General features: G+C 47.7%; 1 protein-coding gene across 3 annotated transcripts in view; it reads right to left on the bottom strand.

Annotated features, from left to right (window-relative positions):
- The window catches only part of DAB1 (DAB adaptor protein 1), a 721,580-nt gene that overhangs the window by 62,737 nt on the left and 631,718 nt on the right, over positions 1-27,125 (bottom strand). For 2 of the 3 annotated variants that reach the window (XM_066594782.1, XM_066594784.1), the window contains exons 8-9: positions 10,218-10,349; positions 8,053-8,172 (exon numbers count right to left, since the gene is read on the bottom strand). In XM_066594782.1, coding sequence (XP_066450879.1) covers positions 8,053-8,172; positions 10,218-10,349 — 252 coding nt within the window. Of the gene's footprint in view, positions 1-1,219; positions 1,286-4,726; positions 4,766-8,052; positions 8,173-10,217; positions 10,350-27,125 lie in introns of all 3 variants that reach the window. The other variant, XM_066594781.1, reaches the window with a different exon arrangement.

The raw sequence follows: 27,125 nt of genomic DNA, 5'->3' as shown, positions 1-27,125 counted from the left end.
TCTTGTACATAGGGACAGTATTATAGTAGTTATATTCTTGTACATAGGGGGTAGTATTATAGTAGTTATAGTCTTGCACATAGGGGCAGTATTATAGTAGTTATATTCTTGTACATAGGGGGCAGTATTATAGTAGGTATATTCTTGTATATAGGGGGCAGTATTATAGTAGTTATATTCTTGTACATAGGGGCAGTATTATAGTAGTTATATTCTTGTTCATAGGGGGCAGTATTATAGTAGTTATATTCTTGTACATAGGGGGCAGTATTATAGTAGTTATATTCTTGTACATAGGAGCAGTATTATAGTAGTTATATTATTGTACATAGGAGCAGTATTATAGTAGTTATATTCTTGTACACAGGAGGCAGTATTATAGTAGTTATAGTCTTGCACATAGGGGCAGTATTATAGTAGTTATATTCTTGTACATAGGGAGTAGTATTATAGTAGTTATATTCTTGTACATAGGGGGCAGTATTATAGTAGTTATATTCTTGTACATAGGGGCAGTATTCTAGTAGTTATATTCTTGTACATAGGGGGCAGTATTATAGTAGTTATATTCTTGTACATAGAGGCAGTATTATAGTAGTTATATTCTTGTACATAGGAGGTAGTATTATAGTAGTTATATTCTTGTACATAGGGGGCAGTATTATAGTAGTTATATTCTTGTACATAGGGGGCAGTATTATAGTAGTTATATTCTTGTACATAGGGGGCAGTATTATAGTAGTTATATTCTTGTACATAGGGGGCAGTATTATAGTAGTTATATTCTTGTACATAGGGAGCAGTATTATAGTAGTTATATTCTTGTACATAGGGAGCAGTATTATAGTAGTTATATTCTTGTACATAGTGGGCAGTATTATAGTAGTTATATTCTTGTACTTAAAGGGCGGTATTATAGTAGTTACATTTTTGTGCATAGTGGGGAAATTTTATAATAATATAGTAGTTTTATTATTAAATAGATGTCATGTAGCTTTTTAAGAGTAACTTTCATTCATGTTCTTAGGAGAGATTACTGGAGCTGCTACTGCTAGTTTCCGTATATTTCCTGTATTTCATAATTCCCATATGATAATTAGAGATGATTGCGGTATAGTGCAGCTTTATTTGCTATAGAACGTCTAGGCCAAAGTATATGAAAGTTTGGATTAGTAGATGATATGACACAATGCAATTATTTCTATGCCAGTGCTAGTACCTGGTATATGCTTTCCTCAGTGTCTGGATCACGTATGGACTCATGGCCAGCTTCAAACACTATGTACTATAACCCCGCATCCAGCATAGGAGAGAGATTGCAAATGACAGCAGGAAAAATAGAAAAGATGGAAATTCAGATACAAAGTGGAAAAAGCAGAAAACAGAGAATTTTAAAAGCAAACATATAACATCTTAAACCTCAGTGGGACGCCTACTGTAAGGCGCTTGACTAAGATAGAGGTGAATATAATGTTGGATACATTTATGGATCGACATGCCTTTATTTTGCTGATGGTTATTATTTCTTACACTCTAGTCACATCCAGAGCTGCATTTATAATACTCATAGCTACTTGGAATCCACCAGTACTGTGCTAACCACAGAACATAGGGGGAAATTTACTATGTCCGGCATTTCCTGGGACGGGCTTAGTATGATTTTTCCCAATGCACGTTGCACTGAATACATGAAGAGCTGCATGTCTCTTCACGTATTCAGAGCATCCTGGCATCTGTGTGGTCCTTGACAGAAATATACACCAGGTTCAGACCAGGCGTGCATTTCTGGTATAATTTACGCCAGTTTCCATTATAAATTATACATTAATCTGACAATCTCGTAGACACGCCCCTCCAACAGGCTACGCCCACTATCCAAAAAAGTGGTGGGGCCGGAGCAGAAGGCTGAAAAGTCGAAAGCTTTTGCTCCAAAGTTTGCGATTTTCTATGCCGTAAAACTGACGTAAAAGTCTTCCTAAACGTCCACCATTGTTTAGACTTGATAGAACTGTAGCACATTTGTAAGATCTATTCATTTAGTGACAGCAAGCAGAGATCTTAAAATGGTGAGGAATAAAAGGAAATCAGAAGATCAACAAACATCTTATTAAAGGAGTACTCCATTCTTTTTTAACTGATTATGTATTCCCTGGATAGCTCATCAGTAGTTGATGGACGGGGGTCCCGAGCGGTAGACCCCCGTCCATCAGCTGATCGTTCGGTGTGCTGCACTATGTAGTAAACCGGATGTTGTCATCAATGATGAGAGGAAGCAGAGGGAGCGCTGGCTTCACTCCCATTGAAATCAATGGGAGTACCGCGCTTCTTTAACACGTACTGTTCCGGATAGGACGCAACGCCCTGACCATGAGAGAAGCAGGAAGCAGCACGGAGCTCCTATTGATTTCAATGGGAGTGAAGCCAGCGCTCCTCCTGCTCCCTCTGACCATTGATGTCGACGGGCAGCAGGCCGGACGATCGGCTGATGAATGGGGTTCCTGATCGGTAGACCTCCGTCCATCAACTATTGGTGGCCTATCCAGCAACTAGGTAATTAGTTAAAAAAGACCAAAATACCCCTTGATTTGTGATTCTGTAAGACTGGATGAGCCCTTTAAGGGGACATTTGAAAGGACAGACATGCGGCTTGTTAATAATAATCATCGACATTGAGGAACTTGGAGCAGGTAGATGTTACAAAGATTTGATTGGAGTCTTGATAAGTCAGATACTTGGCTGCTGATAGACTCTGGTAGATTAGATCGAGCTGCAATGATGCCAGGCTGTGATATTGATGCCTTTGTAGAGTGATTTGCATGAAGCTATCGCCATTGTGTCAGTTATCATGGATCCAGATAATCTGATTTGGCGCACGGAGCTTATTAATTCTGGATTAATAGTAAAACAATGTGACTGCCGCTCGGCGCTGAGCGTCCAGCAGCGGAGAATCTGAACCTACAAAGGGAGACTGCAGGCTGTAAGCGGGCCGCCTCAACTTATCATTACTCCCCCTGATTGAGATTGACCTATATTGTCTTAGAGGGGATTACTGATACTAATTGCAGTTTGTATCCTTCTCGTATCACATGTGTACCACTATTGACTTTTATCACCCATCCATAGGACAGATGATACAAGTCAGATCAGTAGGGGTCTCGCTGCTGAGTCTGAGAACGGCAGTCCTGTGTCCCCCTCTTTATGTCACTGCGGGCTCACTAAACCCATCTACAACCAAATAGAACAGAGGTCGCTCTGCAGGCGCCCCACCATTCATTGCAATGGGGCTGACGGAAATAGCAGAGTACAAGAACTCCACCAGTCCTACTGAAGTGGCACCATGCCTGCTGCTCCATGCAATCTTATCTTGCACTGCAGGGATGTGCAGTGAGGAGGGGAGGGGGGACAGGACCCCTGTTACCATTAGACCCCCCACGATCAGACATTTATCATCTATTCTACAGATAGGTGATAAAAGTCAATTGTGGTGCAATCCCTTCAAAGGAATATTCCAAGCATTTACTATTGATGACCTATCGTTGATCGTTGGGGTCCGCCACTTGGGATCCCCGATGGTGCTCGGGCCCACTGTCAGTGCAACTTGGCCAGATGTCCGCATTGGTGATCGGAGCTGGAATTTCATAAGAGGCCACATTGGGGACACTATTAGTAAAGGGGGCAACATTGGGAGCACTAGTACTATAAGCAGCCACATCAAAGGCACTATTACTATAAGGGGCCACTACCACTATAAAGGGCCACATCAGGGGAACTATTATTACTAGGAGCAAGACTGGGGGCACTTTAACTATAAGGGGGCACATTAGGGGCACTATTACTGCATGAGGACACATCAAGGGCACTATTGCTATAAAGGGTCACATCAGGGGCACTATTAGTATAAGGAGCCATATCAAGGGCACTATTGCTTTAAAGGGCCACATTGTGGGGGCACTATTACTATAATGAGCCACAGTGGGGACGCTAATACTCTAAGGGGCCACAGTAGGGATACTACTACTATAATGGGCCACAGTGGGGAGACTACAACATAGCTGGCTGTTATAATCTTCCCATTATGGAAACATTGGAGGGCATGGCTTAGTATTGATCAATAGACAGGATGATGTGATGGATTTGGTTATGACATCAATACGGAAATCATCATAAAAAATGTTTGCTCAGACGAATAAAATATCACTTTCTATAGTTTATGTTACACATACGGTAATTCAGTGGATACTGTATATTTTGGGGCTAATATCACTATTTTCCATGTTTTATTGGCACTTGTGGGTTGGTCAAGTATGTTCCTCCCCCTAGTCATGAATCAGCCGTGACCACTTTGATCATTTATACATTTTACTAGTTGAGGCGGCCTGATGGAGTTAAGAGAACGCAAACAATTAGCCCGAACATTACTCAACTCCGACCTATACCCAAAGGGCCGACTCATAAAAATCCCAATCTCTATTCTTAATGGCATACTAAAAATTAAAGGCTTTAATCTGGACCTGAATAATATTCAATTCCTATTTAAATAACTGGGCACTAAACAATGACGGAACAGTAGATCACGGAGCGGGCGAGACAGTAACATAATTGGTTTTAGTTGGGATGGAAAGCTGTTATATATCCTCTTTACGGCCACTTAATAAAGCGTAACTGTGTATCTCATTATCTGCACTTCACACATTTATTTACACCGCGCCGTATTGTTTCCCTTTACCTGGTAAACAGGATCTTCTACATCTTCTTCCAAAATGGTCTGAAGCAAGGCAAGCAGAAGGAAAAAGAGGAACGGACATAATAAAGCAAATGAAAATAAGAACTGCGATTGGAATGAAAGACAGGAAAAGACAAAGCTGGAAATACTTCAGAGCCACAAAGTTGCACCAGCGTTCCCACCCTGCAGAATGTACTTCACTTTATGGCCTTTTACATATGAGCAAAGAAAGTGCCCTTCACTGTACCACAACGAAGAGAGGGGTGCCGCCGGATCCCATTGCGGTACCATAAAACATACAAACCTGCTAGGATTTTGGTTGCTAATAGTTAAAGCTGACAACAAACATTAGTGGAGTATTATATGATCCAGTATTTTCAGGAGTGACAGATGAAAAAAGATTATGTCTGTGCTGTCAGGGCAATCCTTCCAAGGAAAATTAGTTGAATTAGATTCTTGCGGTCCCTCTACATATGCAGCAGAGCTGAATTTATTGTGCGTTTGCATCTTTTGTGCGCCATGATTATTCACTGGGTTCATTTTTTTCTACATAAGGAAAAAATGGTCGATATATACTCTATTACATCATATGGATGTCATTAAAGGGGTCCTCTGCTTGGACCTACCTCTTCCATATATCGCTTGGTCAGATTTCGATTTGAATGGCTATTGTAGGAAATGTATGACCTCACCCAGGAGTTAGCCATATGCAATCATTAATTGCTGGTGTTCCCTTCATTTGAGAAGGGGTTGTCTTAAAAGATCTGCCCCACTTCTAGCTACTGATAACTTATCCTCAGGATTGGCCATCAGTAGCAGATCCTCAAGGGTCCACCACCTGGGGCCTCCTGGCAATCAGCTGCTTCCTTGGGTCAGTGTCTTTTTGTCTAATGGAGCTGTTTTTTTTTTCTACAGGAAGTAGATAGCTTTGTACGTTGCTCAGTGGCCTAGATTGGTATTGCAGACTGAGTCAGATTCACTTCAACAGGAGTCAGCCTGCAGTACCAATCCAGGCCACTGCACAGTGTATGGAGCTGTCTGCTTCCTGTAGCAAAAAGCTCCACACACAAAGACACCGCTGATCCCCGGAGGTCTGGAGTTGCAGACCCCCATTGACCTGCTATTGATGACTTTATTCCAAGGATAGGCCATCAATAGCTAGAAGTGGGATAACCCCTTTAGTGAGAAAATGGACAGGTTTTACCTATAGTTCAGTGGGAAAACACGGATAACATATTACATCAACAAACTCAACTCTGCTACATCTGTATGTTTATTACTGGAATTGTTGAACCACTGTCATGTCTATATATGTCATGTCCATAAATATACTTAATTAGGTATGTACCGCAATTGGACATCCTTCCTATGTGAAACCTTCATGTATTGCAGTGGTCTCCAACCCAAAGTTGTGAAGCTATAACTCCCAGCATGCTGCGGCTTGTAGTTAGACAACAGCTGAGGCCGCAGATCTAGTGACTATGGTCAGATTGAATTATAATGGTTAAAGGGGTTGTCCCATTGGATAGGGAATAATGTACTAATCGATGGGGGTCCGACTACTCAGACCCCCACCAATCCTGAAACAAAGAAGTGGAGGTCACGCACGTGTGCTGCCGCGCTATTCATTTGCAGGTAGCAGAGTTCAAACGCTTGGCTATTTCTGGTCGTCCCATTGAAATGGTGTGTGACCGCTGCTCCATTCATGCAGGAATGTGCGGGAGGATGCGGAATAACTTATTTTGGTGGGACAAACGCTTTAAAAAGATTTTCCGGGACGAAGATATTGATGACTTATACTCAGGATAGGTCATCAATTACTTATCGGTAGAGTCTACATTTAGATCAGCTGCTGTGGCTCCTTCTGTGACATCACGTTTATTGGTCACTGTGATGTCCATGGCCAAAAAGCAAATGGGATTGAGCTGCAATACCAAGCACAACCACTATGAAGGTGTACAGTGCTGTGCTTGGTATGCAGTAAAGAGGCTACGGTACGCACAGCTGATCGGTAAAGACCCTGAGTGATGGACCTCCACAGATCTGATATGGATGACCTATACGGAGCACAGGTCATCAATATCTAAGCCCCTTAAAACCCCTTTATTCCAGAATTACAAGTTATTCCCAATCCAAAAAATAGGGGATGACTTTCTGACTCCCACTGACCCTGAGAACAGAGATCCTGTGTCTCCATGCTCTCGCCACTGCAGGGGTGCTTCGCAACGTCAGCACACCATTAATTTTAAGAAGTCTGCCAGAAATACCTAAGCACTAATCGCTCGGCTATCTTTGGCAGTCCCATTGAAAATTCATGGAGCGCAGTGCGCTTGCGTGACCACTGCTCCATTTAATTTTCTTCCCATTGGAGGGGTGCAGTGAACCCACAGAAAGGAGGATGGCAGACACAGGATTTCCGTTCTTGGGATAAGTGGGGGTCTCAGCAGTGAGACCCCCACCAATCAAGATATCCTGTGGATAGGGGATAACTTGTAATCTTGGTACAATCCCTTTAAGGCCGGTCTAACATGAATTGCAGAATCCGCAATCGTCTCGCATGAGCGGACAGCGATTTCCGTATGTGGAAATAAAATTGCAGCATGTTCTATTCTTGTGCGGATTCCGCACAGACGGCTTCACTTGAAGTCAATGGAAGCCATCCGACCGCGGCCCTTCGGCAATTGACATTGCGGAAAGGTCGTGTATTACGCGTCGTCACCTAGCGACGGTGCAAGAAAAAAAAATGGAAAAAAATCTGTACTACGCATGTCTGACCGCGAGTCATATGCAATACAGATTTAAATATTTCCACTCGGAAGCCAGCCACGCTTGGAGCCAGATTGTGCTGCGCATCCAGAATCCGACCCGTCCGTGTGAGACCGGTCTGATACATTATCTCACATTTCCACTGCTATGAATGACGAGTGAACCCTTCCTCGGCAATACGGCGGATACGACCAGACGCTTGTGAAGCGCGGCAGTTGATAGGACAGGAGGCGGCGTGGCACAGGGCGGCTGATAGGACAGGAGGCGGCGTGGCGCAGGGCGGGTGATAGGACAGGAGGCGGCGTGGCGCAGGGCGGCTGATAGGACAGGAGGTGGCGTGGCGCAGGGCGGCTGATAGGACAGGAGGCGGCGTGGCGCAGGGCGGCTGATAGGACAGGAGGCGGCGTGGCGCAGGGCAGCTGATAGGACAGGAGGTGGCGTGGCGCAGGGCGGCTGATAGGACAGGAGGTGGCGTGGCGCAGGGCGGCTGATAGGACAGGAGGTGGCGTGGCGCAGGGCGGCTGATAGGACAGGAGGCGGCGTGGCGCAGGGCGGCACGGTACCTGATATACTGCCTGTTCACACTGTTTATCTTTTTGTGCTTTCTTCTCCATTTCCTCTCTTTGTTTCAGTTCATAGATAAGCTGGAATAAATCTCGCAGATCCAGGATGACCGGCTCGGCCTGAAATGGAAGGACAAAACTGGAAATTAGTTTTTCGGCGTGGATTCCATGCATCTCCGTCCTGACAGCGGCAACAACAAAACGCTTCCTAAATAACGTGTGACTCTCAGGTAACAGCGAGCGCTCGCTAAACTGCTACATTTCGCCGGAAAATGTCACTAAAGTCGGATGGTTATTAATCAGCGACGGGTGAAGGAAAGAGATGTTGTGCGTGCGCCGATGATGGATCCCTTCCCGCGGCGCCGTGGCTCATGTTTAGAGATTGGGTGATAAGATGCCGATGCATAAGCGGGGTGTATCAGACAGACGTTACGGCGCTATCTCCAGCCCCGCACCCTCCCCGCATGCTGATGAGGAAGCCTTCGGAAGCGTTGAAGAATGACAGTGATGAAGCATGAATCAAACCCCGGGGAACATGGGATGTTCGTAATAATGGTCCTCATCATACTCAACGGTGGAAGAGACATCTATAAAGAAGAACATTGTATCCAAGGACTGGTTGGGAACGTCCAAGGTTTAATCATCTGCAGTCAACGGGAGAGAAGGGTGAAGAGAGAGAAATCTACAAGAATGGGACCCCTATAGGGCGTCTATAGGCGTACGGCCTCCGAGAAGGAGGCTCCACAATCAGAACCTCCACGATCGGTCATGTAAACGGACACAGGAGGGATCTGCAGCGCACGGAAGATACAAAGAGTAATACAGTAGCGGCAAGTAACACACCCAAACCTCTTGGGCGTAACAGGCCCCTTCGCACAGCTCACGGGCCCCCGTATATTATAGGTCTTATTCACTTTAGTTTTTCCGTATCGCGACGTCGGTGCAAAAGGAAAGATGACCATGTAGATTACCCCATTGAAAATAATGGGCAAACACACCGAACCTGTGCAACCGCCTACGGGCTGCTTCACGTAGACAATATAACCCATTGATTTCAATGGATTCCCTCACATTCAGCATTTTTGCGGTGTTAATAGCTAACACCAGGGACTAATTCAAAACCAGTGTGGGGGTGTGTCCTGCGCCGATGTGAGCGGGCTCGGCAGCGCAAAAACGTAAAATAAGCAGCACGGAAACGCTTGCGACAACCTGCGATGGCGCTCTATTCAGAGCTTACATCTCTTACTCGTGTGCAGGAGCCCTAAGTGAGATTTTAAGCCTTTCCAATCCCCGGTCTGACGTCTTACGACATTATCATTTACGGCTGTACAGCTCTGCTGTCGGGGTTCTCTTACTGTACATTGCCATTCTCTCTGCTGTCGGAGCCTATCCAACGTGTCACCTCATGCAGTACTGGCTTTAGCCAGCAGATAGCGCCATTGTTAACGGCAGAAGAAGAGTAAGCCCCCCTAGAAAAACCAGGATACAAATTGGATTGGAAAGGGTTAAAGGGGTTGTACCACAATTGACTTTTTGCATCTATCCATAGGATAGGTGATAAAAGTGTGATTGGTGGGGGTCTCACCACTGAGACCCCCTACTAACCCCGAGAATGGGAGTCCCATGACCCTCACAGCGAGATGGAGATTGAATGGAGCAGCAGTTGCACAAGCACGCCGACGCTCTATGTATTTTTCAATGGCGCTGCTGGAGATAACTGAATGGCAAGCGCCCAAGTATTTCCGTCAGCCCCAGCGAAATGAATGGCGAGCTGATCACGCGTGCTCGGCCAGCGCGCCATTCAACATGACGTCACCTGCAGCTGGGAGAAGCATTCCCACTGGGACCAGGGGGACATGGGATTCTTATTTTCAGGATTGTGGGGGTCTCAGTGGTGAAACCAGCACCAACCAGCAAATATCCTGTGGATGAGGATAATTTGTAATTCGGGTACAACCCATTTAACCTCTTAGTGACCGCTAAAAAACAAGCCCCCATACGGCTGTCATTGGGTTATGGCTCTTGCAATGCAATGATGAAAATCGCTTGCTCCTTAAGGCACAGAATAGACCGGCCACTAAGGGGTTAAGCTGAACTTTTTAGCAAAAGCCATAAGTAGAACTGGAGCGACAGAACGGAGCGCCGTATCAATCAGGTGTACTTACCGCCTGGGCGGTTTTTATGGCCACAAATCTGTGGTTCCCCTCCTTCCCGCAGACGTAGCCGAACGCCCGGTGGTCGGTAATGTCCTTGGCGATGTAGGAGATTTCATGTACAGCGTGATGATGGTGGAGAATCTGGAGGAAGAGAAGAGGAAGATCCAGATTATGTGCAGCTACAAAACACCGACTGTTTTTGCAATTTACCTCCAAAAACACTACACATTTTTTGCTCCACTGGAATCAACCAATTGGATTGTAGACATCACGGTAAAGAGGGCTGACCACCGGATAAAGTCAGCCGGCTCCATCCCTGCTTCTCCTTCATACTCACCTTCCATAGTCTGGATGGGCTCCTCTTAAACCAGACTCCCAGCGCTATCAATGTGTCAAGTGGGCGGTCCCCACCGATCTCGTCAATGGATGAAATCAGACTTGATTTACAACTCAAGATCACCCACTGAGAGTGAGCCATAGGAGCCATAGGGGCCATAGGAGCCATAGGAGCCATAGGGGCCATAGGGCAGCCTTCTGACACATGTGAGGATGAAGTCAGCAGGCCATGCAGCCACCACCCCGCCGACTTTATCCAGTGGTCCTCTTTGAATGTGGGATAATTAGAGAGGGATTCACGCAAGCGTATGTATATTTACGCGCACATTTGCGCTGCATTTTTGCTGAATCAGCGTTGTGTATTTGTGCATTTTTCACTGTACTTTTTGCATGTGCAAGAAAATACGCAACGAAAATCGCATGGACGCAAAGGGAGGGCACGGGCGAGGCAAAGGGAGTGGGTGGGACAGTGCGGGAGCTTAGCAGAGCTAGTGCGCTAATCTTCTGCCCCGTCTCGCCCCCTCCCTTTGCCAGTAGCCTGCAAGGGGCAGAGAGGAGTAGGGAGTTTATTAGAGCTGCTGCTAAACTCCCCTCCGACCCTCCCTTTTCTGTCAGCTCTGCTAGGCTCCCATAGGAGTCTATAGGACTGGTCGGCGTATTCCGGCAAAAGGTTTGTGTGTTGCATGATGCACAAAACTTGCATGAAAATAGACCCATATTTGCAACAATTCTATTGAGTGGTTACCTAAAGCTAAGATGAACCCGGGACGGGTGTGTACATGGTGCCCATGGATGTGTGACCTTGAAGATCTGCGGATGTGTGTTCTTAGTCAGGTCGGCCGTCCGCATTCGCCTTTCCTCACCCCGATCCTCTAGAGTGACGCCCTCTTCCTATACTCGAGCAAGGAGAGGAGCCGTCACAGATGACCGCGGGGCCGCAGCGCCGCCTCCAAGACTTGGAGTGCAACTTAAAAGTATGTTTATTCTCAAACTCTGCGGCCCTTCAGAATAAAACATCCGCGGGCCGTATGCATACCTGTCCTGGGCTCAGGCAGAACGACTCTGTTGGCAGGGTCCCTTTAAGAAGGCCGGGTTCACATGCAGTGTGTTGTACAGGCAATTACCATTTAGCAAAACCCCGAACCGCGTGTGTTTTACCACAAATTGCAGCTTTTTAAACAGTTATTGGTTGAACAGGTTTTACATTTGTCCTTTACATCTGGGAACATGTCAGACGTCTGATGTTGCCTTTATTTGGACTTCCCCTTTAAATGCTCACACAGTAATACATTACATTATGCTGTGATTTGGCAACATTTGCAGCTTTTCATAACACAGGAGAAAAAAAAAAGAGATGATTGTTTTCACATTTTGGCTTTTTATATTAAGGCCTGGAAGGAATATTTGCATCTAGTAAATGATAAAACGCAAGGTGTTGTCCAGAACGAGGCAATGAATATTCAGCAGACAAGGCGCCAAATCTGTCACTCAGATGGTGATAAAAAATGCAATGAGTTAGAAATTGCAGATCTACCCCTTGGTGATGATGGCGGATTGTGGTCCTGATGATCACTGGATGGGGCCGACGCATTATTCCGTCAGTGGTTCTGCAATTCACTCTACAGCCATAGGATAGCTGACCAATATCAGATTAGTAGGGGCCTGCATCTTTAATCCCTGCCGATCATCTGCATGAAGTGCCTACAGCACTCAGGCACTGCACAGCTCCATACATTTCATAGTGGTGGTGCCTGGTATAGCAGCTCAATCCCATTCACTTGAACAGGACTGAGCTGTTCTGACATCACAGGCTTGAGAAGTAGCCATGGTGCTCATCTAGTTAATACAGCTGCCATTGAATTCAATGCAATACTATCCTGGACCACTGCACTATAAACAGTGCTGTCCGCTTTCGTTCAGTCTCTGTCCACAATGACAACTGGATAGGTGAACAACTGATCTGCGGGGGTCTTAAGCAACGGACCGTTCACATAATCAGAATTTTATGCCTTATCCTCAGGAAAGGTCATCAATATCTTAGCGACCTGCAGCAGCCACTAGAGGGAGCTCAGGAGCTTACTGCATACTGTGCTATTAGTGAGTATGCATATAGGGGTCTATATGTGCTCGTTACTCCAAGGAGAGAATTTCTAGCCCTATTTACTTTATATAAGACAATAGAGGTTGGAGAATGGATCAGTATTAAAGGGGGTGTATCAAAAACAACTGTTATCACCTATCCATAGCATACATGATAAAAGTCTTATTAGGTGGGTTCTCACTGCTGAGACCCCCAATGATCCCAAGAATGGGGGACCCATGCTTCTTTCTTCTTGTTGGCTTGTTGCACGCCCGCCAATGACGTCAGACTCAATGAAGCGGTAGTCATACATGTGCGGTACCGCTCCATTCATTTCAATGGGGTTGATGGAAATAGCAAGCATTCGGCTATTTCCAGTAGTTCCATTAAAATTGAATGAAGCGGCCCAACAGACGCATGACTGCTGCTTCATTCATTCTTCTCCTCACATAGGACCCTTGTTCTTAGAATCAGTGATGGCATTAACAGTGAGGCCGCCATGGTGGACAGGGGATAGAAGTTGTTTTTGCTACATCCCCTTTAAAGTACTTTTGACTCTATTGTCTCACTATACATGAGGGAAATACGGCCTAATTATTGGATATCCGCCCCATTGGGGAAACGCCATCCCGTTATCCCGTCCTTTCCACTGCCGGTAATGTGGCACCGTATAACAAGGCAGTCGGGATGTTTTTTAAAAAGTCACAGAACTTTTTGTCTTCGTAGAAATAAGATTTTGGTACAAAAAATGAGAACTTCCATCAAGAAAGAGAATGAAAAAGCTTAAGAGAGAAAAGGACTGTTTGCTCGGTATTACCAGGCGAGAGTCGCGTGACTCCGGCGCGGGGAAACTTGTCGCTTCTTCGCGGATGAGAACCTTCAGCTGTACGTTAATGTATAAGTGAATGTTTACTGTCAGGTAATTGATGGTTCGAAGTTACTGGGAGGAAATGTCATCACTACGCCGGAGTGTTAATTATCCCATCCAAACGTGTCATTGTGATTCATGGCTGCCACATGATGGAAAGCGAAGATCCAGCGCCCGACTCTAAGTCAGCCATGTACGGACGTAGCAACCGATAACTTGACATCTCTGTGTTAAAGGGTTTGTGCTCTGATGGCATCCTCTGTTTATATGTCCTTTTAGGGCACATGAACGTCATAGGGTGGGGACCCCCCTTCTACGCCCCAGAACGGAGTAAGAGTGTCTCCCATCTTGGTGGAGCCTCTGTCGTCCAGTTTGGACAGCACAGCCATCTATGTGAAGGTCCATCCTGTAATACAGGGTGGGCCGCGGAAAAGTAGCCTGCCTCCGACAATACTGGGACAGGAAGAACAAGCAAGTTAATTGTTTTTTTCCAAAGCTTTACTGATTTATCTACATGCTACAACATGCTGGAAGAGGTCCCTGTTCACTTCTGAAGCACATAGCAACATGTTGGCTGATACTGGCTGCAGCTCTTCAACCGTGATGCTGCAAATAGTGTTCGTGACGTTTTCCTTGAGGCCAACTATGCTGATTATTGGTGTACACTTTCTGCTTTATATTTCCCAACAGATAAAAATCGCACGTGGGCAAGTCTGGAGAACGTGGTGACCATAAGCAATTGTAAACAGCTCATGGACCCGTGCCAGTGAATCGTGGGAGGTGCGGCATGTTCCCCATCCTGTTCGAAAAAGCAGAACATTCTTTATTCTGGTGTTAGTTGGTTGTAAAACTCTTCAAACATGTCCGGATAAACTGCGGTATTCACAGTTGATTCAAAGAAAACGGAGCCCACTACTTGCGAGCGTGATATGCGCTCCCAACGCCAATTGTCCGGTCATTCCGTGGTGTTTTGTGACTCCTGTGGGGATTTTCAGCACACCAGAACCTCCTATTAAATGAATTCATGCGACCTGATAAATGAAACGACACTTTGTCCATCATAAGGTGCAGCGATGGGTCGAGAGGTCCTCCAACCATCATAGTCAGCGACCGCGGACGGTCATTTACGTGTTCAGCTTTGTCGCGCTCCTTCAGTTCCTGCACACGGTATGGTTTCAGGATCAGAGATCTCCGCACTCGCTGACCGGTCCTTCATAATACATCAACTGAGTAGATGTTTGAGAACTATTTGCAATCTGCTACTGAATGTCATGACCAACTTCAGACATCCGGACTGCTGGAGGCCGCGGTTTCTCCATGTTCTCCAATTGTGCCGCTATTCCTGAACCAGGCACTGAGTACAACGTTTAGCAGGCGGTGTGTAGCTGGATATACTGAGCTCCTATAGGGCCCTATAACTCTGGGGCATTAGTCGGACATTATGGACTTTCCCTTTAAACTTCCACCGAGATTTGTTAAATGATAGGAAATACCATTCCGTGAATCTCATTATCCGCCTTGCGGAGCCGTCGCAGTAACCGACCCCTGGAGCTCCGGGCGTCTCGTATGTCGCTGGTGCATTTCTAACACCTCGTGTGCTGCGTGTCGCTGACCTCACCGCTCGCGCTTCCATCACTATAATTACCTTCTCTGGTGACATTTTCGTACTGCAGTCAGATGAGAACATGCAAATATACAATGGAGGGGGGGGGGGGGGCATTATGTCCGCACTGACTATAATTAGGATGAGGATCCCTGTTCATACAGACAGTACAACTAAATATAAGATCACAGCGGGGGGTTTACACCGCGCCGCAGCCCCCAATAATTAGGAAAAACTATTAGGGGCTGGCAGGTTTTACACCCCACAAGTGATATCAGCAGAAGACCCCCTCCCACTGCTTCTGATTGGTCAGGATAATTAATGATGATTGGTGAATAAACTGATTATGGGTGATGATCTTAGATGCTGATGATTGATTTGGGATGATGAGTGATGATTGGTGACTATTAATAATAATGATGATGATGATGATGATGATGATGATGATGGTGACTGATGTGGAATGATGGTGATGATTGGTGGTGATTGATTATGTTTGGTGATAATTGATGATTAGTGATGGTAATCATTGATGATGATTGGTAATGACAGGTGATTATTGATGATGAATGATTACGATTGATGATGATTGCTGACAGCTAGGGATGATTGATAAGGATTAGTGATGACTGATAATGATTGAAGATGATGACTGAAAAAGTATTGGTGATGACTGATGATGATTATTGTTGGTGGTGATGATTCATAATAATGGTGATGATTGATGATAATTGATAATGGCATGACTGATGATTGATAATGATTGATCGGTGAAGATAACTGAAAAGTCTTGGTTCACACATACTGTTCGACCACACGCGCCATACAAGAAGAATAGCCACGATCAAGTCTGCATATTTTCTGCCGTTCACACGGGCGGCTGCGGCATATTAGCGAAAAAATATGCTGCTGTGTGAAAATCCCTTGGTTAGCAGAAATCCTCGGAATGACTGCTAATCAGGGGCGTAACTATAGCGGGTGCAGGGGATGCGGTTGCACCCGGGCCCAGGAGCCTTAGGGGGCCCATAAGGCCTCTCTTCTCCATATAGAGAGCCCAGTACTATGAATAAAGCATTATAGTTGGGGGCCCTGTTACAGGTTTTGCATTGGGGCCCAGAAGCTTCAAGTTATGTCTCTGTGCAGCATGGTTTAGGTATGGGTACGGGTACAGATAGAGGGGGGGGGCAGCTCGCGTTTTGCATCAGGGCACCTGAGCCTTTAGTTACGCCCCTGCTGCTAATGCTTAAATAGCGCCAGCTGTCTTCTTGTCCCTCTTCTGTGCATCGGGGTCCCGCAGGGTGCCGTTCTGCCCCGTCCCAGGCTCTTCTGTGCATCGGGGTCCCGCAGGGTGCCGTTCTGCCCCGTCCCAGGCTCTTCTGTGCATCGGGGTCCCGCAGGGTGCCGTTCTGCCCCGTCCCAGGCTCTTCTGTGCATCGGGGTCCCACAGGGTGCCGTTTTGCCCCGTCCCAGGCTCTTCAGTGCAGTGGGGTCCCGCAGGGTGCCGTTCTGCCCCGCCCCAGGCTCTTCTGTGCATTGGGGTCCCGCAGGGTGCCGTTCTGCCCCGCCCCAGGCTCTTCTGTGCATTGGGGTCCCGCAGGGTGGCGTTCTGCCCCGTCCCAGGCTCCTCTGTGCATCGGGGTCCCGCAAGGTGCCGTTCTGCCTTGTTCCAGGCTCCTCTGTGCATCGGGGTCCCGCAGGGTGCCGTTCTGCCCCGTCCCAGGCACTTCTGTGCATCAGGGTCCCGCAGGGTGACGTTCTGCCCCGTCCCAGGCTCCTCTGTGCATCGGGGTCCCGCAGGGTGACGTTCTGCCCCGTCCCAGGCTCTTCTGTGTATCGGGGTCCCGCAGGGTGCCGTTCTGCCCCGTCCCAGGCTCTTCTGTGCATCAGGGTCCCGCAGGGTGACGTTCTGCCCCGTCCCAGGCTCTTCTGTGCATCAGGGTCCCGCAGGGTGACATTCTGCCCCGTCCCAGGCTCTTCTGTGCATCGGGGTCCCGCAGGGTGACGTTCTGCCCCGTCCCAGGCTCTTCTGTGCATCAGGGTCCCTAAGGGTGACGTTCCGCCCCGTCCCAGGCTCCTCTGTGCATCGGGGTCCCGCAGGGTGACGTTCCGCCCCGTCCCAGGCTCTTCTGTGTATCGGGGTCCCGCAGGGTGCCGTTCTGCCCCGTCCCAGGCTCTTCTGTGCATCAGGGTCCCGCAGGGTGACGTTCTGCCCCGTCCCAGGCTCTTCTGTGTATCGGGGTCCCGCAGGGTGCCGTTCTGCCCCGTCCCAGGCTCTTCTGTGCATCAGGGTCCCGCAGGGTGACGTTCTGCCCCGTCCCAGGCTCTTCTGTGCATCAGGGTCCCGCAGGGTGACATTCTGCCCCGTCCCAGGCTCTTCTGTGCATCGGGGTCCCGCAGGGTGACGTTCTGCCCCGTCCCAGGCTCTTCTGTGCATCAGGGTCCCTAAGGGTGACGTTCCGCCCCGTCCCAGGCTCCTCTGTGCATCGGGGTCCCGCAGGGTGACGTTCCGCCCCGTCCCAGGCTCTTCTGTGCATCGGGGTCTCCTGTCTTCTGTCTCGGCTTCTTCCCAGGCTTGATCTAACATGTCATCGTTTTTACTTCTTGAGTTCTTTTTTCTGTTTTTAGCCTTAAGGCTCCTTTTTAACTCGCAGATAAAAACTGGCACAAACTTTGGTATCAGGCGTCTGAAATCACCGGGGGCCGCATTATTCTGCTGCCGAGTTTAAAGTGACCTAATTCCGAAGTTACAAAAGCCGCTGTCCCAGCTCGCACTCACGCAACGGGGACGGCTGAATATTGTATGGAGATGTCAGAGCCGCAGCCAACACTTATCCCGGATCTTCTGCATCTTCCTGCACTGTGACATATCAGCGGCAGAACTGGGTAGAGTCACCATTCAGGACTCTTGGAAAGCTGGGTGACGGCCCTTGTGAGGGTGCAAGCTTGAAGGGTCGTCGTACTAGTCACTGTTACTCTGCGAATAGAAATGGGAGCGACGATCGGCCGCCGCCAGTTACGCCGTTTTGACGTGTCTGAGTGAGGAATTCCCCGCCATTTTCAAGATCTCTGCATGGATTCTGCATCAAAAAGCTGCGTCAGAAATCTGCGGCCGGGTGACGGGTTTCTGCTGTGGATATGCAAAAGTATAAGGTTCGCGAAATTAAACTTCCCCCAATTCAAAGGTCTCTGGAGGCTGTTCTGCTCAGACAAAATTTAGACAAGGGCCACTGCAGACGACGCATTCGCCATTGATGAAAAAAAGTTAGTAAAATTTGCTGATAGGTGGCGCTGTAGCTCTGCAAATAATGTTTAACCCTTTCCAATCCACTGTCTGACGTCTGAAGACATTCTGATTGACGGCTGTATAGCTCTGATGTCGGAAGACGTCCGGCAGGGTATTCTTACTGTATATTACTGGCCGCTCTAGTGTCGGGGCCTCTCCAACATGTCTCATACCGCAGTACTGGCTCTAGCCAGCAGATGGCGCCATTGTATAATGGCAGAAAGAGAAAGCCCCCTAGGAAACCCTGAATCCAAAATTGAATTGCAAAGGGTTAATATGGCCCCTTGATTTTCTACAACGCTTTCCATTTGCAAAACCATGGGGGAAATTTACTATGCTTGGCATTTCCTGCATCGGGCTTAGGAAGATTCCCTCCAGTGCATGCCTCTTCATGTATCCCTGTGCGCCATCACTGAAGTGTACAACTAGTCCCGACCAGGCGCGCATATCCATCATAATTTACGCCAGTTTGTAGCATAAATTATACAGAAATCTGTCATTCTGTGCCAATCATAACAGCTCCAGACAAGCCCCGCCCACTTTTAAAAAAAGGGGTGGGCCGGTACCGGAGAAAGAAAAGTCGCAAAAGTATTGTGCAAGCGTCCCTCCAAAATTTTGCGCCCTTTCTACGCCACGAGACTGGAGGAAAGCCATAAAAAAATGTCCCCCAATGTTTTCCTCCGCTGAATGAGTCAGCTTTGAGGCTCCTTCATAATGGCGACCGCGAAACCGCCGGAAGAAAATCGTGGCAAAATCACAACTTTTTGGTTCACCAACGCTTGCGATTTTCTTGTGCGTTTTTTCACGAGAAAGACAGTAGGCATTTCTAATGTTAAAAACACATTGCATCGCACGGAGTTCACAAGTTCCTGCTTTGTGATGCGATAAAAAGGAGGGAGAAACATGGGAGATAAAAAAAAACACGAAATGCAGAAAGACAGGACATGCTGCAATTTTTTTTTTCTCTCTCGCAAGATTTCTCTCTCGTATGAGTGAAAACATTGCAAATGCAAAGGAAACCGTTGAAAATCATTGGCTTCATAATTCTGCGTTTTCACTCGCTCTCGCATCGCTCATGGCGACTAATGCTGCCCTTCTTATCTGACACTAATGCAAGTCTATCATGGTAGAGGTGGTTCTCTACAGCGCCACCTATTAGGGACTTTCGTACAATTTTTTCCCCTCAGAATTGGCAAGCACATCATCTGCAGTGTCCGTTGTCCAAATTTTGTCTCATTTGGGGTAACAGAACGCCCTCCAGAGCCCTCTGAGTTGGAGAAGTTTAAAGGGATGTAAGTGAGGACGGCCTACATGTGACAGGGACAGGCTCAAGATGGGAGAAGGGGGACAAGTGGGAGGTCACCAGCTGACCGTGGAAGGTGCAGGATTGGCTGCAGCACAGAGTATTTCAGGAGAAGAGTGCGCTGAACTGCGGCAGGAATGTGATGATGTTAGTGAGGATGGGCCTTATGTGACATCCGTGTCATGATGGGAGGTGGGGAGAACAAGTGGGAGGGGTCACGGCTGAGAGGTACGGGAGAACAAGTGGGAGGGGTCACGGCTGAGAGGTACGGGAGAACAAGTGGGAGGGGTCACGGCTGAGAGGTACGGGAGAACAAGTGGGAGGGGTCACGGCTGAGAGGTACGGGAGAACAAGTGGGAGGGGTCACGGCTGAGAGGTACGGCCCATTTACACCTTACATCGTGCAGTGTAAATGCAAAAAAATTGCTCACCGTTCGTTCGCAGTTCGTTTTCGCAATGGGCAAGGTGTTCCGAGGGAACGCTTAAAGATGAGGCATGCTCATGTGTATGACTCCATTCAAAAGAACGGGATTCATACACGAGCGAGATTTGTGTAACTGGCAACGCACAAATCTCACGCAATTGTAAAACTAGTAAAAGGTCTGCCGCAGCACAGAGTATTTCAGGAGCTGAGTGTGTAGATCTTGCGGCGAAGGGGGGGGTGTGACCTGCCGCTCGTGTGATGATGTTGGCGAGGACAGGGCTGTATGCGACGGTCGTGTCATGATGGGAGGAGCGAAGGGGAACAAGTGGGAGGTTACAGACCTCTTCACGCGGGCGTAAATCTTTTATACCTTTTAAACTCTGCGCTATTCCGTGCAAGTTTGAAAAACACAGCGGGAGGATCGGTCCTGCCCCATCTTTCGCGCACGTAGTTTTAACGCCCAAGAATCCCGCTAGTGAAAATGAAATCAGTTAAATCAATGTTTTTGTTTCATCCCGCCATGATTTTCACGGTCGCATAATGGGACAAAATCCGGCCGGTGTGTCTGAGGCCTCATTCACATCAAACTGCGACAATGTCAAACGTTGGACTCCCATCCATTCATTCATGTAGGCGATTTTGGCGCGTGAAAAAAAATCGCACAGTCAAAACGTCTAATCTTTTTTTCACGCTGCATTTTTCACGTCTTTTGACCGAAAACGCTGGAAGCTCCCATAGACTTCTACAGGAGCTGAAAAAAAGGGGTGGAGAGGGGGGTTACCTGCGTCCGGCGCTCGGGAAAGAAGACAGCTGGCTCTGTTTAGGCTATTGTAGTCATTCCGAGGATTTCTGCGGACTGATGGAATTCCGCGCTGCAGCGTATTTTTCCCGTGATACGCCCGTGTGATTGGATCAGAAAACGCTACTTGATCTCAGGACTCAATCGTGGCTGCCCTTCATCGATGCAATGTTCGGCCGCGATGCGGTCTACGTAAAAACGTGCTGCCCATGTGAATGAGCCCTAAGTCTGAGAGTTACATAGAGCAAGGTCCACCGAAGCGCAGAGTATTTCAGGAGGAGCGTGCACTGACCTCAGGCCGTATTCACGCGGGCGGTTTTCATGCACGACTTCTGTCCGAGTCCCAGATAGACAGGACTGACATGATAAAAGAACCCATTCCTTAGAATGCGTTAATGCGATTTTCATTCAATCCGATTTTCAAAAAATTTCTACGTCCTTTTTTTGTGCGATTCAGATCAAGAATCGACGATTATTTTTTATGGAAGCGTGGAAAAAACGGATCGCACTTGCACGCCATGTGAGTGCATGCGAGTGCGAACAGTTTTTAGCACTTGCTACAATGGGGACCGCATGACAAAAAAAAAGAACCAGAATCCTGCAATTAACATATGCTAATTGTTGCTGAAAATCGCAAAAAAAGCATAAAAACACATGAAAAAATGCCATTAAATTTGCATTAAAAAAAATAGCACCCACTTGAGTGATTGGGTGATGCTAGAAAGATGTTGGCGAGGACAGGGGCTTTATGTAACAGCGGCAGTGCCAGGATGTGAAAAAGGGGAATGGAGACAAGATAAAGGTCCACAGCAGCACAGAGTATTTTAGGAGAGGAGAAAGAGAATTTCGGCTAATGGAGTGGGGACCCCCTGAACCCCGAATGCAGAAACCAACTAAACCATGACTATATCTCCCATCCGTTCCATCTAGCAGACAAGATGCCGGATTCATGACTTTTCTCAGATGACTATGAGATTCTGTCTGCTATACCAGCTGCGGCCTCGAGGTGGCAGTACATACAGGTAGAACGGTGACTAACGCTTAATGCGCTCATTGCCGCGCCGTGTAACATTTCCAGTAAGTTTTCTATCAAAAAAGCATAATAAAAATGAGGGCGTAACGTAGATATTTGTCCAGCCGCCGCGATTTATCACTTGTGCGCCTGACCCCTCCGTCCAGGCTCACTCCCACCTTCCTGACATACATCTGCCATCAGGCACTTTACGTGTCACAAATCAATGAAGAATGTAATTGACCCCAGGATAGTAACACGCACATTAACTGAAGAGCCCTGGAGATGAAGCTCCACATACAGAATGAAGTCAATACCAAAATGCGTAATCACGAATACCGTATGCGGCGCGCAGCCGCCGTCCATTGTCTTCACTTGGAATGTGAATATATAATGTGGTGCCGGCAGTTACTTGTGCTTCCGTAAGGGACATTTCAGACGGGATGGAATTACGCCGCAAGACGCAGCCTGATGATAATAGGTAGACAACCCCTTTAACCCTTCTTGCCCTAGATCTATGAACGACTGTCTGGCTCCACCTCCAGTCATTGGGCGATCATCACTGGGATGGCTGGGACCGACAGTCCCATGTAAAAGGGGCTTTATGTACAGCTCTGCACTATAGAATAGATCAAGAAGTAAAAAGTTATTCTCTATGGCTATATAAGCTGCACAACCCAAGGTATTGCACAGTAGAGGGCAGCACTGAGCACAAGTGAGAATATACAAAGCTGAGCTTCAACCTGCTATGTGTAGCACTGGGGGGACTTATTCTCATTGAGGAGATCAACAGCACAATGTCTTACCAGCAATGCTCCCTGGGAAAAAGGTATGCAAATTACCCCTCCTCCAGGGGGAAGAAAATTATCTCTCTGCTGCCACCTACAGGTAGCTACCCTGTAAATCAATGTCCGACCCCAAAGGAGCCTTGTAACGCAACCAGATGAAAGCCAAGATGGGTGTTTGATATGGATAAAGGGGTTCTACCAAAATCTAATTTTATCACCTGTTCATAGGACAGGTGATGAAAGTCTGATCAATGGGAGTCTCATTACCTAGACCCCTTCCAATCCCGAGAATGGGGGTCCCATGTCCCCTTCTGCTCTTCACTACAGGGTCAATGCAACCAAGGAGATTGATATTCATCTTCCACAGGACATCAGAGATGGCTGAGCATTTGTAATTTCATCAGCCCCCACCGAGTGGCGCTATATATGTGCAACTGCCTCTTCATCTCTATGTCACTGAGGTGGGTACAGCAAGCCCCCATTGAAGAGAAGAGTGAGACATAGGACCCCCATTCTTGGGATCACTGGGGTGTCAACATTGAGACCCCCATTGACCAGACCTTTATCACCTATACTGTGGATAGGGGATAAACATTTATTTATAGTACAACCCTTTAATATCTCTAGTCGTGTTTCAAGGCTCATCTGTGCGTTGAACATTGATTTAGGGAGCTTTATGGGTCCGTGTAAAAGTCCCTTACAGGGGAACTACCTAAATGTGGCACTGGAGACACAGTTTTCTTCGTTCTGGAGGAGAGCTAATTTGCATATCTCCATCCTAAAGCATGATGGGAGGGATATTCAGAAAGCAAAAAGGTACGAAACACAACTGATGCAATGTCTATCATTACCATGTAACTATAGGCGGTTTATAACACCCCTTTATGTTAATATTAGTAGTTAATGGACTTGTAATGATAGAACGAAAATCAATGACCCTCCTCAATCTTCCAAGTGAGCGGCACATGAGAGCTGCAGCACGCTCTTCTGAGACCTCCAGGTAGAGTGATTGGCAGCTCTTCAGTCTGTGACGGGCTGCACCAGGCGAGGCCTTTGTCTTCCACAAAGGTGACTATATAGAGATCTTTAGTGATGCGGATTCCACAGACATCGCTCACAATTACTTTCTTTCTCATTTGCTAATGAGATCCCTCCAATCTCCCTCAGTGTAATTAGCAGCTGTGCAAGAACTTGGCTCCAACCCAACGCCGGTGTAGACTGCTCGCCACCGGTCATCTACTATGTATTCTACAGACTTAAAGGTAAATTATACAAACAGGATTAATCACCTCCAAACAATGGCTTCTTCAGGGGTCCATGGGGGTAAGTGCATGGAGAGCGTGGACAATGCCACCAGACCCTCCAGTTGGGGAGGAACAGAGGGCGCTCACCGAATACAACAGACTAAGGGATCTTTCACACGGGAAGCAGTAGGCTGTACGACGCACCGTAAGTCGCAGTAAATTCCACCCCAAAATACACCGACTACCTACAGATTTTGATGCAGATTTGAACATGGCTTATTCTGTATCAAAATCCACAGTTACACCTGCGATTTGGGTTTGGAGCTCCACAGCTACGGATTTGGCAGTGCCCTGTGGCGTAGTTCTGTCCTGTGGGAAAGGTCCCGGATGAGGTCGGCAGGTGTTCTGCAGTCCTGCAAGTTGCTCCGTCACATATAAAAGTAAGACCCCCTTCTGTAGTAAACGTCCATTTACACTAAGCAATTGACAAGTGCTGTTCAACAAGACCGATGCTTCTCTACTGCGCCTTGAGGGCTCATTGACATGGGCATCAAAATCGTGCAGAAGTTGGCCACGTGGCTAACTCGCAAGAAAATCGCGTTAATCGACTATTAACCACTATCAAGAAGCTTAATTAGCGGTGAAATTGCCCATTTACACGATTGGGAGCTTTAAAAAAGTGCTGTTGCTCCAGGAGGAGAGAGATGAAGGAAAGCCCTGGGGATACCCCTTCTCTGCGGGGCTTCCATTCATCTCAGCAGGGCTGGAGGGATACCCCCACTGTGGGGAGAGAGAGGGAAGAAGAAAATCCCCAGCAGTGCAATGCCAGGGTTCCCCTGCAGGCGAGATTAGGGGATTATCCCGCTGCTGGGGATTTCCTTATCCTCCCCTGCAGGGCAACCCCGACATTAGCTAGTGTGATAATCTCCCGCCCGCAAGGCAAGGAAGGAAACTTCCTCCCACCTCCCTTTTTCGACAGCTCCTACAAGTTCCCATAGGAGCCCGATTTAACCCATGTCCAATTCGGCACCATTTACCTTGGACTCTATGGACTAATTCGCCCGTGTGAATGCACCCGAAAGGCCTTTTATGTATGATGTCTGACCCAGTCTGCTGAGCTGATGTATCTAAGCTTATCGTGTGTGATACATTGTCACAGTATGCCCGATACATGGAGAGAAGTAAATCTTTAGACACGGAGTTGGACGTGCCGCCCCCAGCAGATGGCACCGAGCTGCAGATGGTAAACTGGAGAAAGTTCTTACCAGAGATAAGCGGACAGATTTCTGGACGTCTTTCATGTCCCACCCTAACCGCCTCCCCCTCCTCGGAGACGTAAAACGAGGGCGAGATGCATTTCTGTAACTATCAATGATTCTCCTCCTATGTGCCATGACTATTTAGTGACTGGAATGTAAAGTTAATTAATTGACGTGGGGGGGGGGGGGGGGGGGGGAGGGTATAATGAAGGTTGTCTGCGGGGGATCGGCTGGCAGCATTGAAAGGTGTGATAGACATTTGGTGGCACTGTGGGATTGGTGGGGATCCCGCGCTGCTGCTATACCTACGGGGACTCTAGAATCCTATTAATTAACTATTTCATTGATCATCCCGTTAAAGGGCTCATCCATTGTGAGGATAGGTCATCGGTAGGTTAGAGGTGGATAACCCCTTTAACCCTTCATGCCCTAGATGTGGGTGTGTAGGGGAATTTATATTATTTCTAGATCCTTCTCCTACTTATACCTCTGCACAAACTAAGGTGTTGCACAGTAGAGGGCAGCATTGAGCACAAGTGAGAGTAAACACAGCTGAGCTCCATCCTGATATGTGTAGCACTGGTTCTCATTGAGGAGTTCCACAGCACGGTGTCTTACAGGCAATGCTCCCTGGGTAAAAAGTATGCAAATTACCTCTACTCCAGGAAGAAGAAATTGCTTTCTCTAGTGCCACCTAAAGGTAGCTACCCTGTAAATCAATATCTGATTCATAAAGGAGCCTTGTGACACAACTAGAGATGGAAGCCAAAATGGGTGTTTCATAGGGTTAACCCCTTAAGGACACGGCCTGTTTTGACCATAAAGATGGAAGGATTTTCGGGGGATTTTCATCTCCACTTGTCAGTGGAGCCATAACTTTTTTTAATATTCCTGTCGACATGGCGGTATGAGGGCTTGTTTTTTTGCATAGTTTTTATTGGTACAATATTTGGATACATATAATATATTGTAAAACTTTAATAAATTGTTTTGAAGGGCAGGGAGAAAAAAATCACCTTAAGGGTGCGTTCACACGAACGTATATCGGCTCGGTTTTCACGCCGAGCCGATATACGTTGTCCTCATGTGCAGGGGGGGAGGCTGGAAGAGCCCAGGAGCAGAAACTCAGCTTCCGCCCCCTCTCTGCCTCCTCTCCGCCCCTCTGCACTATTTGCAATGGGGAGAGGCGGAACGGGGGCGGGGCTAATTCGGTGAACTTAGCCCCGCCCCTGTCCCACCCCCTCTCATTGCAAATAGTGCAGAGGGGCGGAGAGGAGGCAGAGAGGGGGCGGGAGCTCAGTTCCTGCTCCTGGGCTCTTCCAGCCTCCCCCCTGCACACGAGGAGGACGTATATCGGCTCAGCGTGAAAACCAAGCTGATATACGTTCGTGTGAACGCACCCTAAGGGCTCTTTCACCCGAGCGAACATCAGCCCGCTGTTTTCACAGGCAGCCGATATACACTGTGATCTGATGCACTGGATTCCAATGCATCAGATCCCATGGCCGTATTTCCGCAACTAAAAGCGCCTGGCTGGTCAATATGGCGCTGGGCGTTTTTACGTCGGGCCTAAAAGATAGTCCTGGAACTTATGGGAACCAATGACAGCGGCCAGAGAAGGGAGGTCGGAGGGAGTTTAGCAGCGTGACTGCTAAACTCCCTCCCTCTTCTCTCCTCCCCTCTGGCTGATTCCAATGGGAGGGGGTGGGGGCGGAGCTAAGCCCCCCTTCCTCCCCACCCCTTGTGCACAACCAGCAATGGTAAGGAGGCGGGAAAGGGCGGCACTTAGCTCTGCCCCCGTCCTGCCCCATCCCATTGCTATCAGCCAATGGGGAGGAGAGAGGAGGTGAGACGACGAGGGGGAGGGAAGTGGCATGGCAGCCTCGGCATATATGCGTCGGAGCCCATGCCGTCTGAA

The sequence above is a fragment of the Eleutherodactylus coqui genome, chromosome 3 (assembly GCF_035609145.1).
Source record: "Eleutherodactylus coqui strain aEleCoq1 chromosome 3, aEleCoq1.hap1, whole genome shotgun sequence".
Classification (NCBI taxonomy): Eukaryota; Metazoa; Chordata; class Amphibia; order Anura; family Eleutherodactylidae; genus Eleutherodactylus; species Eleutherodactylus coqui.
This window is presented reverse-complemented; position numbering and strand designations above follow the sequence as displayed.